Source organism: Podarcis liolepis, assembly GCF_965112155.1.
Source record: "Podarcis liolepis genome assembly, chromosome: 16".
NCBI classification, from domain to species: domain Eukaryota; kingdom Metazoa; phylum Chordata; class Lepidosauria; order Squamata; family Lacertidae; genus Podarcis; species Podarcis liolepis.
This window is the reverse complement of record NC_139567.1, coordinates 44648709-44667522: the sequence shown is the minus strand read 5'-3', so window position 1 is coordinate 44667522 and position 18814 is coordinate 44648709. Positions and strand designations below refer to the sequence as shown.

The window sequence follows — 18814 nt, the reverse complement described above, 5'->3', positions numbered from 1 at the left end:
CAATCTCTAGGCCATGCCTCCTCCCAAGCCACACCTCCTATCTCAGGCCACGCCTCCTCCCTAGCCACACCTCCTATCTCCAGGCCACACCTCCCTCCCCAGCCCCTCCCTGGACCTCACCCCCTGCCCCCCCTCCAATACCTGTAGGCAGGAATCCCTGGGTTGGCGATCATGATGGACTCCAGGTGGAAACGGCCGTCTCCCAGGTAACTGGAAACAGAAAGGAAAGGAAAGGTAAGGAAGGGCTGCGGCTCAGCGGAGGAGGGCCTGCTTGGCATGCAGAAGAGTCCTGGGTCCAACTGCCAAGGGCATCTCCAGGCAGGGCTGGGAAGACCCTGCCTAAAACCCTGGGGAGTCGCTGCCAGCCTGTGCCCGAGGGAGCTGCCTGCTGAAGCAAACCCTTTGTTTAGAATCATGAGGACTAGAATGCCGCACTCTCTGTTTAGGTGGCCCAATGGTCTGACTTGGTGGCGGCCAGTCAAAGGGGGGGGCGGTTCCCAGAGCACCACAGAGCCAATGGCAAGAAGGGCCACCAGGCCGCCTTCTGCCCCAGACCCCCAAGAAGGGAGGGGGGTCTGAAAACAAGCTCCTCTGGGTACCCACTGTCTCAGGCCCCAAAGAGGGTCCCCCATTTGTTCTGAAGGACAGTCGCCCACCTAGTCCGTCATCCTGTTCTCACACGGCCACCCAGATGCCCCAATGCAAAACTCCCAGGCAGGATTGGAACCCAAGAGCCCTGCTCCCTCGTGTGGTTTCCAGTAACTGGGATCCAGAAGCATTTCTGAGCAGAGCCATTCTGGCAGGGAGCCCTCCAGAGCTCTTTCTGCCTCCATCCAATCCTCTTTCAAAGCCATCCAAGGTGGTGGTCCCCACAGCCTCCTGTGGCAGGGAGTTCCACAGTTGAACTGCGCTGTGCAAAAAAAAGGGACTTTCTCTTATCTGTCTCGAATCTTCCCAAAGGAACCTGGCTTGCACCAATCTGGCTTTCTCAAGAGCCCCCCCCCCCCCGTGCCGCTCAGGCTGCTTTCCTCCAGACTCTCTCGCTGCTCCCGCTAACGCTGCATTTTCATTTTTAAAAATGGATCGTGCTTTTCCGTTTGCTATTACACCTTGATGTTTTCGTTGTGCAAAAACATATCTTTCTTTTTTTTAAGGCAAGCAAGGAACTTTAGTATAAACATGTAAACACAATCTGGCTCTCTGTTCCTGCGCCCTGTTTGTTTTGCCAGCAAGACGTTGTTTCCAAGGGCAACGGGGGACGCAGGTGGGTAGACTTCTTCTGAACATGGAGGTACCATTTCGCGCCAATGAAGCAAGACCCTTTTACTCTCCGGAATGGACCTTTGACTTTTTATATAAAACAGGGAGGGGCAGCCTGTCAAAACACACACGGACCCCACCTCCAAGATGGTGGTGGATTTCAACTCCCCGCAGCCAGGAGGACCAATGGTTAGGGACGGTGGGAGGTGGAGTTCTGAAAGATCAGGCCAAAGGGGGCCCATCTGGTCCCGTGTCCTGTTCTCACATGGGTCCAATGCCCCATAGCACCTTGGAATTGAGATAGACTGCCTCTGCACCTGGAGGTTCCATAAGAACAACACCAGAAGAGCCAAAACGGGTCCAATCCAGCCCGGCATCCTGCTCCCCCAGGGGCCAGCGAATGCTGCCGGTCAGCGCAGGTGAGGCTGAGCTAGATGGAGCTGGCTGTGCGCAATTATGGCAGCTTCTTTGGTCCCTCCTTAAATCACCCCTTTATTTGGGACCATGAGGACTAGATGCTTGGGTTCTTTTCTTTAAGAAAAGGGACACAGCTCAGCAGGCAGAAGGTTCCCGGTTTGACCCCCGCTGGCATCTCCAGGTGGGCCTGGCAGAGAACCCACTCCGAAACCCCGGAGAGCCTATGCTGCCAGTCCGTGCAGACGGCACTGAGCTGGATAGTCCTCCCTGTGCCAGATTCTCCACCCTGTTTCCTCCCCAGGACCCGCACCCAGCACCCCCGTCCCCAGCAAGAGCGCCCCCGGGAGAGCCAGGACGGGTCCTTAGCGAGGGAGACGTCTCCGCTTCCCGTTGTAATCAGATTCCGAGTCAGCAATTACATCTCAAACTCTTTTGTTCGGCTGCCCTAATGGAGTGAGGGGTCGGAAAATGAATCCGGACAGAAAACCTGACTAGATTTTTGCCTTTAATTGTGGAATGACATTTCGGAGGATCAAAGCTAATTTGCCTGCTTTCTTTGAAAGCGTCCGCCCAAGAGACGGGCAAAATAATTACTGAGCCTGAGCCAGTCACGGCAGCAGCACCCAGGGCAGGGGAGGGGGCCGAGGCGAGGAGGGTCTGTCGCCCCTCCGAATCCATTTGCAGAACGAGGGAGAAGCCCTCCAAAGCCTCGGAGGGGGAGGAGTCAAAAGCCGGTGGAAGGTCTGCGAAAGGGAAGGGATGGATCTGCGGAACTCATGGCCACTGGGTGCTGCTCTTCTCTTGGGAAACTGCAGTTTGGTAGAGCAGGCAGCCTGAGGGTGGCTGACCTGTCACTCTCCAGATATTGCTGAACGCCCCTGCTCCAAATGGCCCCCTAGCCTGTGGGGCCGCTGGCGAGAAATGAAGGGAGGTGGGAGTTCACAGATTAGCCCCCCCTGGGCTCAAGGGCCCGGCTCAAAAGCAACATTTCGGTGGCTGACTGCAGGCCCTGTGGCTGTCTCTCAGCCTGGTCTACCTCACAGGGTTGTCGAGAGGATAAAACGAGGAAAGGGGTGAACCTTGATTTCCTTGGAGACGAGGCGAGATAAAACCCAAATAATACATAAAATACATTTTACAAACATGACAAGAGACAGAAAAATCCTTCTCCCATCCAACCCGGGGATGGAGTTAAAGAACTTCCGCCCTGTCGGCCGATAAACTGTCCTGAGAGGTCGCCACGAAGGTTAAATTCTGCACGACTGACCCTTTGCAAAAATGGACCCCCTGCAGGCATCACCAACATGGCGCCCCCCTGATGGGACTACAACTCCCATCAGCCACTGCCAGGATAAGAGGTGCTTCCCATCAGACACAGAGCAAGGCAATCCATGCTGGCAGCACCTGATGGGAGTTGTAGTCCACAGCCAAGAGTCGCCTCCGTTGCCCCACCCGACAAAAGCATGTGGCCCCCAGGAAGCTGCTCACCAGGGAATGTGGCCCCGGGGGGGCAAAAGGCGATCCCTCCGACCAGAAGAAACAGAGGCATTGGCACGCTGTGGGGTCCAGAAGGAGCCAGAGCTACTCATCGCTCTCCAAATCCCGAGACGTAACCCTCCGAGTGGCCGTTGGCGGTATGAGGTCCCGCTCCGGCAAGCGCCATCCATCAACGCCAGAGACTCCGCAACGGCACCTAATAGTTGACGTGCGCCTTCCTTGCTGCCAAATTTAATTAAATTTGGAGGGGCGCTCAGGAGATTCGCTGGATGGATCCAGGCTGCTGCGTCTGGTCTGGCAGCCTCTCTCCAGGGATTTGGGGAGGGGTCATTCCCAGCCTCACCCAACAGATGTCAAACAGAGACCCCCCTTTTGCCCCCCAGAGTCTCAGGGCATGTTATGAGACCCCGGAGCACCTCTCCTCCTCAAAGATGCCCCTCGGATGCTGCTCTGTGCTTGGCCAGGGCAGAGACACAACGGGGAACCTCCCCGGAGGACAGGCCCGCCCTGTGGCGCCAGCCTCAAGAGCAAGCGGCCGAATGGCGCCCGATACTTAGAGGCAAGCCTCCATCTGTTGGTGGAAGGCGGCAGCCACCAGGACAGAACTGTGCATCACACAGAGGTACAGCGGGAGGCCTCCTCGGCCTCCGCATCTCCTCTTGCTGCTGCTGCCTGCCCTGACTCACGAGGCAATCTAGTCGCTGGTCCCCATCGGGAGCAACAGAGTTCAGCTTTCAGGGGGCTGGACTAGAGGACCTTGGGGGTCCCTTCCAACCCCACAATTCTGTAAGTCTCTGAACTCCTAGGAAGGCGGAGTGAACAGGACTGTCCCAGACGTATCCAGCTCCCCTGGGAGGAGGGGAAACTGGGGAAGGTTGGCCACGGTGGCGGCAAAAAACCCTCCATCATTTTGGTTGGGGGGCTGGCCAGAAAGGCCCCCCCTCCCTGCTCCCCCTCTCCTTCCAGAGTGGGGGGGGGGCGTTATTTATTTCCCTCTGTCTCCCTGCTGCGCCGTTCACAGCGCATTAAGCATTTCCATTACCTCTCATAATTAGGTGTGCGGGAGGCAGGGGCCGGCTAATTCGCTGTCCTTAAAGAAAATTAATGGGGTTGCCGCATCAGGCCCAGAGTCGTCTGTCTTCCCCCAAAGCGCCAAGTTCTCCCCCCCCCCCACTCTATCTCTCTTTGGCCCCACTTCTGGGGGGCAAAGTCCCACCCAGGCCTCCCACAGACAAGAGCCGACCCAGGACCAAAAGGTGCGTGGCAGAAGCAGCCAGAACTTCTCAAAAACTTCCGTCAAGATTTCCAGACGTCACAAGGGGGTTCTGTGGGGTTCTGCAGGCCAAGAGGCACCACAGGCTATGGGCATGGGGCTTGCAAATATGCCCCCCTCCACCCCACTGATACCTGGCCCCTGGGACCTTCCCCGGCCCCCACCCATAGGACATTACCGCCACCAGCCAAGCTTTGTGAAGCGGCATTCCTGAAGCTCCCAACCCAAAGGTCAAGGGAGAGGCACTCTGCGTCTGCTCAGAGGGCCCCTTCTCCTTGGTCCCTTCAGCTCGGAGTTGAGTCAGGGCAGGAAACCTGAGCCCCCGATCCCATTACGGATGCTGCGGGAGGTTAACCTGGATCAATTCCCCCAGATGAACTATCCCACATGATTTCTGGGTCCTGCGAGATTCTCCATAGCACAAAAAGGTAGAACCCGCAAGACTCATCTCTTGAATTACGGCACGAAAACTGCGTGGAACTCGGCCGATGGCCAGAAAATAGCCTGTAACCTCTGAGTCACAAAAGGAAAAGAACCCGTGAGAGGTTTTTGGTCAGCAGACAACCGGCAAAACTCACTTGCCTACACAGTCATACCTTGGTTTTTGAACAGCTTAGTTCTCGAACATTTTGGCTCCTGAACGCCGCAAACTCGGAAGTGACTGTTCCGGTTTGCAAACTATTTTTGGAAGCCGAACGTCCGATGGGGCTTCCGATTGGGTGCAGGGGCTTCCTGAATCCAATCAGAAGCCGCGCTTTGGTTTCCAAACGTTTTGGAAGTTGAACGGACTTTCGGAACGGATTCCGTTTGACTTCCAAGGTACGACTGACCGGAAAAGGGACGGCGGAATAGGACCCTTTGAGGACCCAGATACGGCGAGGCTCACCTGCATAACGGAGACACAGCTCAAGGCTGACTTTTTGCATTTGTGTGTGACTTTTTGCTGTGCATTATTGCCGTCTGTAAAACATGGTCCGTAATACCGTTGATCTTGCCAAACCATAGATACATGCATCTTCCTCTGGCCCAGGTGCAACGAAACACGTCTCTCCGGCATCGGCCTCTAGAGCCACAGCAGGCACTGCAACCCTCCAGCGATTTAACTTCAGCCCCGAAGGCACCCTTGTCCACTGTGTCCCAACACATCTATCTAGCCAAGAGCCCCGATCCCAAGTAGGGGTCCTACTCACACGATGGCGTCCGTGGCCTGGGCCAGGCGGGGAGCTGTGCACCCCAGCAGCTCCCCGGGCGAGAGAGGCTTGCACTGCGGGGTGCAGATGGAGTAGTCGGCTTGGAGCGCCTGCCGGGCAGCCTGTCAAGGGGGAGGGAGGAAGGAGGACGCAAAAAAACAGGGGCTGAGATTAATAGTGGTGGTTCTCACTGGTATCATTACATCTACACCCCAACTTAAGGAGTTTCACAATATAAAATCAACACACCAAACCTCCTATCAATGCAGAGATATCGTCAAAGGAAGAGACCTCAAATTATGATCTTGGCAGCTCAAATAGTTGCTTGTGACTCAACAGGAAACAGCCCAAAATCTGACACTGGGAGCTTGGTACCACCAGTTTTGGAACAGAGCAATAATGGAGGAAATAATGGATTCTGACGAGGACTAGAGCTTCCCGGCACCTTTAATATGGCTTGTCCTTCCGTTCTTACAAATGTAGCAGAATGATCCTTTTCAAGGCGACCCTCATTCCAAGGCTGCCAAATCTGGAACCAAACTGGATCATCAGATAAATGCTGGCATTCTTCACTTGGACTTCCTCATTTTAATCCACCTGCAACTGTACACATTCTCCCTGCCTGTTTTATGGCTTTGTTTCCCATCATTCCAATTTTGTCTGTTGCCCTAACCGTTCTCTCCTTTTATATACGTTATAAAAATCAAAAGCAAAGGGACTTGACCGGGAACACACACACACCCCAAAGACGTGAAAAATCCTAAAATTACTTTTGAGAGCTCCAGTTCCCCAAAGCTGGATCCACGGCCATCTTCCTGACCGAGAAAGAGAGGTGGTCTGGGGGCTCAGCACCACGCTGGATGGGAGCTGGGCACACGACTGTCACGTTGTGTGACAAGGAGGGCTCCCCCCTCTCAAAATAAAACCCGAAACGTCACCCCTGGGAACCGGGCCGGGCCACGTGGGGCTTGGCAAGGCATCAATTAAAAGGGCAGGCGCTGCGTCCGCCTCCTTAACGCTCCAATGCTGCCGTGTTCAGACGGCTCCGGCGCCCGGCGCCCATCCATCTCTGCCCACCCAGGCGCTCCGCAGGCCCTGCTGGGACTCCTCCCTGCCTGCCACCCGCTTTGTGACGCTCGCTCAGGCTGTCTTGGGTGACAGTAACAGAGTGCCTGTCAAACGGGGACCTGGTGAGACAAGCGGCAGACAGGAGCTCAGACAGTCATCCCGGGATGTTAGAGAGCTCGCCGATCCAGCCAGTTAAAAAACGGGTTTCGGAGAAAGCAGGGAGGAGAATCATATGAATGTAGTTGGATGGGACCCCCCATGGTCATCCAGTCCAGCCCCCTGCAATGAAGGAATCACAGCTGAAGCATCCCTGGCAGGTGGCCGTCCAGCCTCTGGTTAAAAACCTCCAAGGGGGGTGTTACGGAAATTACAGGGGGGGGGGCCCACATCTTTAAAGTTGTTCAATGTTACAAATATTATGCCTAAATGTATCCTTTCGACTAGGGACACGGGTGGCGCTGTGGGTTAAACCACAGAGCCTAGGGCTTGCCGATCAGAAGGTCGGCGGTTTGAATCCCCGCGACAGAGTGAGCTCCCGTTGCTCGGTCCCTGCTCCTGCCAACCTAGCAGTTTGAAAGCACGTCAAAGTGCAAGTAGATAAATAGGTACCGCTCCAGCGGGAAGGTAGATGGCATTTCCATGTGTTGCTCTGGTTCGCCAGAAGCGGCTTCGTCATGCTGGCCACATGACCCAGAAGCTGTATGCTGGCTCCCTCGGCCAATAAAGCGAGATGAGTGCCGCAACCCTACAGTCGGTCACGACTGGACCTAATGGTTAGGGGTCCCTTTACCTTTATCCTTTCGACTTGACAGCTCAGGGAAGTTGCCAAGCTTTAACAATCATATAAAATCAACTCCTTTTTGCCAGTTCCCTCTATTTCAACACTATTTTGCCCTTGGAAAAACCCCAACTCTTTTCCCTTCCACCTCCCTAAGAAAGGACAAGTATACACACCTCCTACCCCAGGAAGTGCCCAGAGGTGACAATTGCTGAGCTGATTGTTGGCCAAGGAAAGCCTAATCCCATCACCAGACTTGCCAAGGGGTCCAGACATGCAAGTTCTATTGTACTTTGGGTGGTGGGACTTCAGAGGTGTTTGCCTATGCTAATCTTAGACCTGAGTCTTGCCCTGACATGTCTGCTAATGCTAATTTTGAACCAAGGACTTGTCTGGACCTGTTTGCCACGGTTGAACTAGTGTAACCCCTGTCTACCCCTCCCCTTTTGTGACATGTCAGTGATGTAGCAACGATGCTGTACGAACTGTATTCTGGGATATGGTGGGAAAGTTTTAAAAGTCTTTGTCACGCCATCCTCGGGGTTCAAATTTCCTCTTTGAACCGGTTGCGCAATAAACTTTGGTCTACAGCTATTGGCTCCGGTTGGTGGCTGGACTCCTTCCTTTATTCCGCAGGGACCCGCGGGCTCTGCCCGACCAGCTGGGGCACTGAGCAGCCTCACACCTAGATTCTTCCGTAACACTGGGGAAAAGGCTTCCCTGGTGTGGCTCTTCAGGGTCTCCACAAAGCATAGGCGGCCCCCCTGTACCCTGAAATTCCAGCGCCATGCAAGGCAGGTGACGCACAGAGCCATCTTCAGATATCGGAAGGGAGATGGAAAAAGGCTGGTTCCTGCCGCTCTGTGAGGGAGGACTTGAACGAATGGATTCTAATCACAAGAAAGGAGATTCCCACTCAACATCAGGAAGAACTTTCTGGCAGTCAGAGCCGCTTGCGAGTGGGACGGTCTCCCTCGGGAGATGGTGGCCTCTGCTTCCTTGAAGGTTTTAAAGCAGAGATTGGATGGCCATCTGTCAGGGATGCTTTAGCAAAGATTCCCGCATTGCAGCGGGTTGGGATAGATGACTTTTGGGTACCATTCTATGATTCTACGATCTAGTCCAGGGATCAGCAAACTTTTTCGGCAGGGGGCCGGTCCACTGTCCCTCAGACGTTGTGGGGGGCCAGACTATATATTTTTTTGGGGGGGGGGAATGAACGAATTCCTATGCCCCACAAATAACCCAGAGATGCATTTTAAATAAAAGCACACATTCTACCCATGTAAAAACATGCTGATTCCCGGACCGTCCGTGGGCCGGATTTAGAAGGCGATTGGGCCGGATCCAGCCCCCGGGCCTTAGTTTGCCTACCCATGATCTAGTCCGTCTTCCTTTCCCCAATGGGAAGCCCCCAAGCAGGGCCTGGGTGCAGCAGCAGCCCTCTTGCCCTTGTGATTCCCAGTACAGTGGTACCTCAGGTTAAGTACTTAATTCATTCCGGATGTCCATTCTTAGCCTGCAACTGTTCTTAACCTGAGGTACCACTTTAGCTAATGGGGCCTCCCACTGCCGCCAGGCCGCGGGAGCACAATTTCTGTTCTCATCCTGAAGCAAAGTTCTTAACCTGAAGCACTATTTCTGGGTTAGCGGAGTCTGTAACCTGAAGCGTATACAACCTGAAGCGTATGTAACCCGAGGTACCACTGTATCTGGTGTTTGGGGACACCCTCCCTCCCACAGCGCTGACACAGCCTAGCCCTGGTGGCTAGAAGCCACAGACATCCTCACTCTCCTCCATGAATAAAGAGGAGCCCACCTTTAAAGGCACCAGTGGCTCCTGCAGAGGAGAGTTCCACAGTTTAACAATACGCTGTCTGAAGAAGGATAGGCAGGCAAGACTCCCAGCGCACACAATATTGTGATTTATTTCCTTATTCTTACCTGCAGCGCCGAGATGAACTGGACGGTGCTGACGAGGGCCAGTGCGGCCCCTGCAGGGAAGTTGAAGCGCAGGGTCTCCACAAAGTGTGCTGTGTCAATCTTGATGTCCACAAAGACATAGAGCATCTTCACTCCCTGCGTGGAGTCGATGGGAACTGGAGGGAGCGGGTAGAGAAAATGACACGGCATGTTTTTGGGGGGTGGGCACCAGGGAGAGAAGCACGCTGATCCTCCATCCAACAGATTTCAGGTCTCACCCCATTAAGGTACATTTTCTTACTCAGCAGCAAACCCCACCAACCCAAGGCGGGGAGATCCCACACCGCCACAATCGCAACATGCTCAAATACTGGATGAAGAAAGTGGGAAAGTGGGACTTCCCTGCTGCCCAGTCCCAGCAAAATGAAAAAGACAACAACCTCCATCAGGTTTCTAGCCCACGTAGAAGGAGCGTCTCCACCCCCATCGTTCTGCCTGGACACTGAGGTCCAGCGCCGAGGGCCTTCTGGCGGTTCCCTCATTGCGAGAAGCGAAGCTACAGGGAACCAGGCAGAGGGCCTTCTCAGTGGTGGCGCCCGCCCTGTGGAATGCCCTCCCATCAGATGTCAAAGCAATAAACAACTACCTGACATTCAGAAGACATCTTAAGGCAGCCCTGTTCAGGGAGGTTTTTAATATGTGACATTTTAGTGTATTTTTGGTCTCTGTGGAAGCCGCCCAGAGTGGATGGGGAAACCCAGCCAGATGGGCGGGGTACAAATAATAAATTATGATGATGATGATGATGATGATGATGTGGGGTGCAGGGAGAGCCAAGCAGAGCAGGAAAGTAGCTCTGGCTACCCAGCCACCGCTGCAAAGAGCACATCCACACAGACGCTGACTCCGGCCCCCTTGCAGGTCGAAACACAAAGCAGAAAAGCATAATAATAAAGAATGAATTGCTGGCTGCGATTCCTGTGCTGCAGGGGGCTGGACCCTTGGGGTCCCTTCAGTCTCTACAATTCTATGATTCCGTGAGTGCTTAATGCATTTAATGGTTCTACCGAGGGAGACGCTGGCATAAAGACACCAGATTGCCCAGAGAAGGGACTCCCCACGACTCAAGGAACTGGGTGTCCCACACCTTCCAGGAAGAGACGGATTCTCCTCCCCAAACTGCGCAACGCACAAAGGGATTTCATTCCAGAAGGAGCACCTCCCATCGCACCTCTGCGTGAGTGGCTGTTCTGCGACGGAAAGCCATTTCCGCCCCTGTCCTTGCAGTGCGTGCGACTTCAGCATCCCTCCCAACATGACAGAATTGCCTGCCCTCCGAGGAGGCTGAGAAACCACCACCTCCTGAGGTAGTCTGCTCCACTGTCTCCACGTGCAAAATCCCCTAGAACCTTTTTTGGGGGGGTTGTCCCTCCTGGCCCCCCGTCTTGGCCAAAGGAACGGGAGCCCACTCAAAGATTTACGCACAGAGACGCAAGCCATGCCAAAGCTGCGCCTCCACCTGCCATGTATTCTTTATCTGCACTTCCTGCATCACAGGGGGTTGGGCTAGATGACCTCTGGGGGTCCCTTCCAACTCTGCAATTCGCCAAGGAGGCTTTTCCGAGCAGCGGTTTGGGTGCTTCGCTTTGGATGGCTTTTCAATCTCACCGCCAGAGAGAGAGGGGGGGGGAAGGAGAGACGGACGGCATGCGGCGTCAATTAAACCTCTCCTAAACGGAACTCGGAACTTGGCTGCCGCACGTCTGCCTGCCCGCAACACCCCTGCGGTGCTGGCGCTCCAGGGCCACTAGCTCAGGGAAGGGGGAGGGGTTGCATTGCCAGGCCCCCCCATCCCACTACCCTGCCTGCTAACTGGGAGAAGCCCCCAAGGGACTTGGGCTGCCCTTTAGGTGGACCACTTGGCAAGGGTGGGGGGTCCCTGCATAATGCAACCCCCCCCAGCTTGCCCTGCTCCTCTTGGCGCACTGAAAATCGTGTTGGGGGGGGGAGAGGGAGGTGTGTGTGTGTGTGCAGAATACAGACTGCTCCTCCTTCTGCGAAGGCCGCCCCTGACCTGGAAAAGTGGCGGGGGGGGGGGGGAGAAGCCAGGAAAAGCGGGAATAAAATAGGTAAGATAGATGCCTCCCCGCTTCCAATCCGCCTGTGCCAGGGGGTCTTACAGCCTCCTCCTCATCCACCTGCTTCTCCCCACCCCTCCAATGATCCCCCACTCCATCACTGTGACCCCCCCCACACGCACACACCCAGCAACAGCCCTAGCAACAATGCCAAAAAAACCCAGAGAGCTGGGCCAGAGGGAGGAGAGAGGATGAAGGCTCAGGGAAGCTCCACCCCCTCCCTCCGGGGCGATAATTCTGCAGATCCACCTTAAAAGCTAACATGGCCCCTTTTTCCCTTTTCTATCTCTCCCTCCCTCCCTCTCCCTCCCCCTTTCCTTTCCTTTCCCTGTTATTTTGAGCCGGATTCCATCCTGGGCAGACTTCAAAGTTAGCAGCATCTGGGACAGCAGCGCTGCAGTTGCCATAGCAACAGCATCCAGAGAACCGTTTCCGCCTAGGGAGATGCAAGGCAGCGGCAGCAGCCAGCCCTCTTTTCGGGTTTCCTGGCCTCCCCTCCCCCACCCAGCCAAGCCTTCCTCCTCTTCCTCCTCCAGTGCAGCAAAGCCCCCCCCCCCAGCCCCGAAATACTCTCCATGGGGCAAAGCAGGGCCACAGCCCAGCCCCAGAAGCTCCCGAAATCAAGGACGCTGTGAAAGAAAAGGGAAAACAGGAGAGGAAAGGAGGCAGGCAGGGCAGGAATAATTGTGCCCCAGACTCCAGAGTTCCCTTTATATTCAGAGGCTGCCTTTCCTCCAAGGAGCTCAAGGGGGCGCCCAAGGACCTCCTGCCCACCACTCCCGGGTTTGTCCTCACTGCAACCCTGCGAGGAAGGCCAGGCGAAAAGGATGGAAGGAAAGAAGGAAGGAAGGGAGGGAGGGAGGGAAGGAAGAGGCCCACCCAAGGTGACCTACCCTGAAAACTAGTCATACCTTGGGTTACGAATGTTGCAGGTTGCGCATTTTCGGGTTGCGGACCGCGCCAAACCCAGATGTACCGGAACGGGTTTCTTCTGGGTTTTGGCGCTCGCGCATGCGCAGAAACACAAGATGTCACACGCATGCGCAGAAACGCCAAATCGCATCACGCACGTGCGCCGTGGGTTGTGAACCCTGAGGGCTGCGAACATGCCTCCCGCATGGATCATGTTGCAACCCAAGGTATGACTGTACAGGGCCAAGTGGAGATGTGAACCCCCAGTTTCCCCAGTCTGGCACTCTTTAACTGCCACACCACGACTGGACCCTCAATTCCCCGGCGGAGAGACTGGCCCAGGCCTGGCCCTTGCCTCCTTCGTACCCAGGCAGCTGTGGCCGTAGTGGACCAGGAAGTCGGCTCCCAGCGCCCGGGCGGTGAAGTCGTCCACGCAGCAGGCCCCGTAAGTCACATCGCCCATCACCACGGCCTCGGCCTCTGTGAACCTGCAAGAGAGGAGAGGAGAGGAGGTGGGCTGAGGAAAGAGGGAGCCGCTCTGCCCCACTTCCCAGCTTTGGGGCCCAGCCAAGTGCTGCTGGGGAACAGGGGCAGGTGCACCGCTGGACTGGAGAAGACCCGGATGAATCCACCCCACAAGCCAGTCACCATCTTCTGGCCTCAGTTTTCCCAGACGGGAAATGGGAACAGGCACATCTTAACATCACCAGAAGAGCCCATGGCCCATCCGGCCCAGTATTCTGACAGATGCCCCAAATGCAAAACCCGCAAGCAGGATGTAAGCACAAGAGCTCCGTCTCCTCCTGCGGTTTCGGCATTAATGATTTCCGGCCACACAGGCAGAGCGTCGCCATCCTGGCTAGTCGCCCATCGATAGGCGTCTCCTCCTTCATGAGTTTGCCCAATCACCTTTCACAGCCACCCAGGTTGGCAGCCATCATTGTGTCTCCTGTGGGAGTGAGTTCCACAGGTTAACTCTGTGCTGCGTGAAGATGCCTTTTGATCTATCCCGAATCTTCCAATGGTCAGCTTCGCTGGATGCCCACCAGTCCCAACTTCCTTTCTAGGGGTTTCTTGAAAGGGCAGCAAAGATCCGGATGTATTGTGACTCCTCCATTGCAGGGGGTCAGACTACATGACCTTTGGGGGTCCTGTCCAACTTGACGATTCTAGGATTTTTTAAGGAAGAGGCCACTGGGGCTGCAAGTTAGGAGGAGGAGAAGCTGGACCCGTGGCAGGATGGTCAGAGGCACCTCCGCAGCCACCCCACCCTCTCCCTCCGCCAGCTGGAAGACCCCCGGAAGGCTGCCTGCCCCCTCCCTCCGCTGCCCCAGCAGCCAGGCCACTCCGGAGATGTCAACATGATTAAACTGGAGTGTGCTAATCCACCTCCTCAATTGGGGAAAGCTGTTTGCAATTCAGGGGATTAGGCGCTCATCAAAAAATGAGGCTGCGCTTCTCCGAGGCAGAAGATGCAGGAGGGAGAGAGAAGCAGGGGAGGCAGGCAGAAAACCCACAGCCGGCCCCACAGCACCAGAAAGGGGGCAGCCCCACGCAGAGAAAAAGCCCAGGAGGGGAAGGCGCATCCTTGCTCCGGCTAGAGCAGGGGACTGCGGCCTGCAGGAGATCTCGCTCCCCTGGACGGAGTGGGACAATCGTACTGCTCATCGGCAGCAGGAGCTGACTAGTTGGGGGGGCTGATGCTGTGGGGCAGGAGGTTCCCTACCTGTGTGACGACTGGTCTTCCCATTCCACAGACGGGGAAAACCGAGGCCAAGGAAACGCGGCAACAAGGCAGCGGCAGAGATGAGGTGTGAAGTCGCAGGGAGAGTTTTAAGGGACTAAAACGATCATCAGAGGCAATCCCACACTGCTTGTGGGAACACTGGTGGCCGAGGGGGACCGGCAGAGCTTTTAGTCGCTAAGGATTGCTAAACGGAGCCTCCACGGGCAGCGCCAGTCTACCTTAGCATGCGGGGGAACAAGAGCGGGAGGAGGCTGCTGCTCTCAGGTCCTGCTTGCCGTGGCTTCCCTTTGGGGACATCTGCACACGGATAACCTGCACACGGATAACCTGTGGAACTCCCTCCCACCGGATGTCCACCCACCTAGATGGCTCGAAAAGCTAATTAGAAAAATCCATGGAGGAGGAGGAAGGCGGAGGAGATGGCTCCCAGGTCCTGCTGATGGCTTCCCACTGGGGCATCTGGCTGGGGGGCCCCACCTTGGCCCAATCCAGCTGCAGCCAGCTGCTCTTCTGAAGCCCCTCGCCCCCTTCACCCAGCACAAAATCTGCGATTATCTGACGGCTGCAGGGGAAGGAAGCCAGCTGGATGCACCAAGGCTGCATGCGAGGGCACAGAGGCCCTGATCCTCCTGCCCCTGCAAGAACCTGGCCGTCGCCCCCTGCACCCGCCAAGGCAGGCAGCACCCGGCAGGCCAGGGACTCCCCCGTTGGCGGCGGCTGCAGCTGCCAGTGCTCCTGCCGCCCCTACGGAGCGGACGCCTCGCAGTTCAGCTCCACCGGTTCTTCTCCCGTCAAAATGTCACACGATAAACAGATCATTAACTCTGATTGGAGAAGGCCGCAGGGCACTATTCTGCTAACAGCCTCCCTCCTTCCTTTCTGCCTTCCTTCCCAGGGCGAAAGGCAGGCAGCGGCGGCAGCAAAAGGGGGGGGGCGGGAGAAGGGGCTGCGACGGGGGGGGGGGCAGAAGTGCCGCGTTTGGGGCTGTGGTGGGGATCCAAGGAGGACTAGCTCCTGGGAGGCGTCAAATCCCCCCCGCTCAGCCTTCGTGAAGCTCACCTGGCCTCGCTCAGCCTGACCTACCTGGCAGGGTTGTTGTGGGGACCAGGTTTGCTGGGAAGAACCCTGCCTGCCACGTTGGGGAAACGGCGGGATATAAAGGCAACTGATGATAATAATTGCAGGAAGAGGTGTGTGATCTGCTGGGTGGGGGCAAGAAGAGTTCTTTCAGCTCAGGCAGCGACTGGGGGGTGTCGTGTGTTGGGGGGGGCTGACAGACAAAGCGGGAGAGAGATTTGGCGGCTGGGCCACGCAGGTGCCAGACTCCACCTGCGAGAAGGCTGCGAATTTGGAAAGCCGAAAATAGCAGCCGCCTTCAAGACGCCGCAGCGCCCTGGCTGGGGCGCCTGGGAAGCCGAACTCTGCAGCCCCGCCTGAGATCTATGCAAATCCAGCAGGACGGCATTTGCATGCGCTTCTCGTGCCCCTTCGTTTCCTCGTGAGGAGGGGGAGCGAAGGAAGGGAGAAGCCCGGCTGCTGTGCCATCAGCCCCGGGGAGGTGGCCAAACCCGCCTCCGATCCCACAGCTTTGGCCAGCAGTTCCCCTTCCTGCGACCGCCTAGAGGGCGAGTTCCTTGCTGCTTCTTGGAATCGCAGAATTCTGCAGTTGGAAGGGACCCCCAGGCCTCATCCAGTCCAGCTCAGGAAGCCTCCGAAGAGCTCAGTTCCTGCCAGAGAGTTGCTCACTGTGAAGACAGGAGACTCTTCTGATTATGAAACCTCCCAGTTCGGGGGCAGTCTATCTCGATTCCTGTCCTCCGAGGGGTATTTGGCCCCTGTGAGATCAAGACGGCTGGACTCAATGGGCCGCTGGCCTGATCCAGCACACGTCTTACGGAGGGACGGAGAGGTGAGAACGGCTCCCAGCCCCCCCATGCCAACTCCGTGGGCACCTTGGCATGCGAGATGCGCGTCTCGGCCTCCTTTGATCCTCCTTATCTCCCCGTCCTGGCTTGTTCTGCGAGTGGGGAGAGAGGGCTTTAAAGTTTCTGCCAAAGAGGCTCCTTTCATGCCCAAGATCTCTGCCAAGTCCGGAGACTTGCGCACGCTGCGCCGTTCCTGGCGAGTTGGCCTGGCGCACTCTGCTTAACTCTCGCCCGCCCTCCCCAGCAGACAAGCAGTCGGTTCCAAGGGCAACATACCCGGGAAAGAGACATCAAGTACCCGCCCCAAAGGAAGCACCACGTTCGAATCCTGTGTTGGATTTGGGCTGTGTCAAGTTGACGGGCTGGGAGGAATCGCCCCCCAGCCTCCGCCGGCACTCACTCAGCAAGGTGGGCGGCTCTGCCGAGCTGAGAAGATCTGAGTGGGTGGCACCCACCTCACCATGATCACCCCCCTCCTTCCACGCACCCACACGTCCTCCCCCCCCCCCTTTATGGCCTCCTGAATATTTCACTCAGAGTAATCTCTGGAAGAGAGGTTTCATATGAAAGGCAGGAGCGGCACAAGAGCCCAGGAGGGGATTTGGGGAGGGGGGGGGAGATACAGTAGAGAGAAAATGCGGCCGCTAGGATGCTCCCTCGCATGGCAATCACCGCAGGAAGCCAGGCGGATCCGAGGCCGAGTCTGGGCGCTGCTTTGGCAGAACGGCTACGTCCGCCTGCTCCCAGCCCCACAGACGGACGTTCTCCCCACGCCACTCCCAGAAAGGCTTTTCAGGGCAGGCTTGCCTTGGAAAGCAGGCTGGAGGAGGGGGCTAAGAATGGCTGCTAGCCGGGATGGTGGCTCTGCCGCCGAAGGCCAGGGATGCTTTGGGGTACCCATTGATGCAAACTGTGGGAGGGGAGGGGGCCCCGGTGCCCCTGCTTGTGGGCATCTGATTGGCCACGGGGAGGGGGAACGGGAGGCTGGACTCGATGGGGCCCCACCTGGGGCCCGATCCGGCTGCCAGGTTCTTCCGATGGTCTCAAGAGGGACTGTGACTTGCCAGTTTGGATTTTCCCCTCATTTAAGAGCGGCAATGAGGGGCATTTGAAAGGACCATTTGCAATCTCTGGGAAACAGAAAGGTTGGGTCAAGGGAAACATGCGGGCAAAACCTGGCAGGCACCCTGAGGTTTCTGCATCAGGACCAGCAGAAGCCACGCCTGGGCAGAGCAACCAGGTTGTCCCATCCAGATGTTCCGAACTGCAACTCCCCTCAGCCCCCAGCGCTCCTGCAGCCGTGATGGACTGCAGTCCGGAACACCCAAGGGGCGCCAGGGCGACAAAGGCTCCTTTGCAAGGCTGGCTGAGAGCAAGAGGCTTAGCGACCACAAGAAGGGGGTCCTGGGGGTGGATGCGACCATCTCCCCTTCCTGGTCCCTGGCGCCTGGGTGGTAGAGTGCCTTTAAAGCTGGAGGTTCCACCAAGGGACTCGGCTGCAGATAAGGCCTCACTTCTAGGAGAAGGGAAAGCACAGGACCAGGGGCATTTGCAAGAGAGGAGCCCCCTGGCTGGGGCAATTTGGCCCTGCAATGTGGGCCCCCAGCCCCCTCCTCCTCCTCCTTCTTCCCCCCTCCTCCTCCTCCTCCTCCTCCGCCTGCAGCACCAAGGATCAGAGGCAGCTGCTGCCAGGGAAAGTCATGCTTCAGGTTTCATTCAGATAAAAGGATCGCCATAATCAGCTGCCTTTGAAGTCGGAGACATGAAAGCGGCCCCATGCTGGGAGGGAGGCCAGCTCCCTTAAAGGGCCAGCAGCACACCAGCCGGGAACTGGCTGCAGCTGCGGCAGGAAAGGAAAAGGGACCTGCCCCCCCCCCTCCTTAAAACAAGACCAGCCGCTGCACGGGGCCAAAGGGGGACCATCTAGTCTACCCTCCTGTCCTCACAGGGCCCCTAAGGGACCCCCCTGAGCAGGACACGGAGGCAACAGCGACTCTCCCGCCCCCAAAACCCCAAAGAGCTGCTGCCAGCCAGTGCAGACAGCACTGAGCAAGATGGGACAATGACCACCTCAGCCTCCTCCATTCCTGGTCAAGCCAGCCCCTCGCTTAGAATAGGGAGGACTAGAGTACTGATAGGGTGGTTCCGCAGCAGAGCCCCTGCCTTGCATGCCAGGCTTCTGAAGGTTCAGTCCTGGAGAGCCATGGCTGCCTGTCCGTGCGGACAATACTACGCTACATGGGCAAACGGCCTGACTCAGCAGAAGGCAGTTTTCACTACGTTCCTTTTTAACTGGACACTTTATTCAAGCCAGGTTTGCTCTGGGGGTAAGACAAGGTACCTGCGCCACGGCGGAAAGTTACCACATCAGTCCCGAAAAGGGAGTCGCAGGGCACACCTTGTGGCAGCTGGAGGGGGGTGGCAGCCTGGCCACAGTCCTGCTCCCTGGTCTGGACGCGGGGGCCCCTCCAGACAACCCCCTCCAGCTCACAAGGCCACCCAGTAAAGGTGCCAGGAAGAAGGGCTGCATTTTCAAATGAATTTTTTAAAAAATTGGCTGCCCTGCAAAGGAGTCTAGGATGCCCTGAGGCTCTGCAAACAGGGGCAGATCCTGTCAGCTCCCTGTCTGACCCTCAAACCAGCCAAGCCAGGCGCAGAAGTGGCCACCCGTAGGAAGGGACCTGAC

General features: G+C 56.8%; 1 protein-coding gene and 1 long non-coding RNA gene across 3 annotated transcripts in view; one reads left to right on the top strand and one right to left on the bottom strand.

The window, feature by feature from the left end:
- The window catches only part of DPH1 (diphthamide biosynthesis 1), a 36008-nt gene that overhangs the window by 10765 nt on the left and 6429 nt on the right, over positions 1-18814 (bottom strand). For both annotated transcript variants that reach the window (XM_083480252.1, XM_083480253.1), the window contains exons 4-7: positions 12823-12944; positions 9428-9582; positions 5638-5759; positions 142-210 (exon numbers count right to left, since the gene is read on the bottom strand). In XM_083480252.1, coding sequence (XP_083336378.1) covers positions 142-210; positions 5638-5759; positions 9428-9582; positions 12823-12944 — 468 coding nt within the window. The remainder of the gene's footprint in view (positions 1-141; positions 211-5637; positions 5760-9427; positions 9583-12822; positions 12945-18814) is intronic.
- LOC310695601 overlaps positions 7833-18814 on the top strand; it is a 154678-nt gene continuing 143696 nt past the window's right edge. Inside the window, exon 1 of the long non-coding RNA XR_014520173.1 lies at positions 7833-8008. This is a non-coding gene — a long non-coding RNA (uncharacterized lncRNA). The remainder of the gene's footprint in view (positions 8009-18814) is intronic.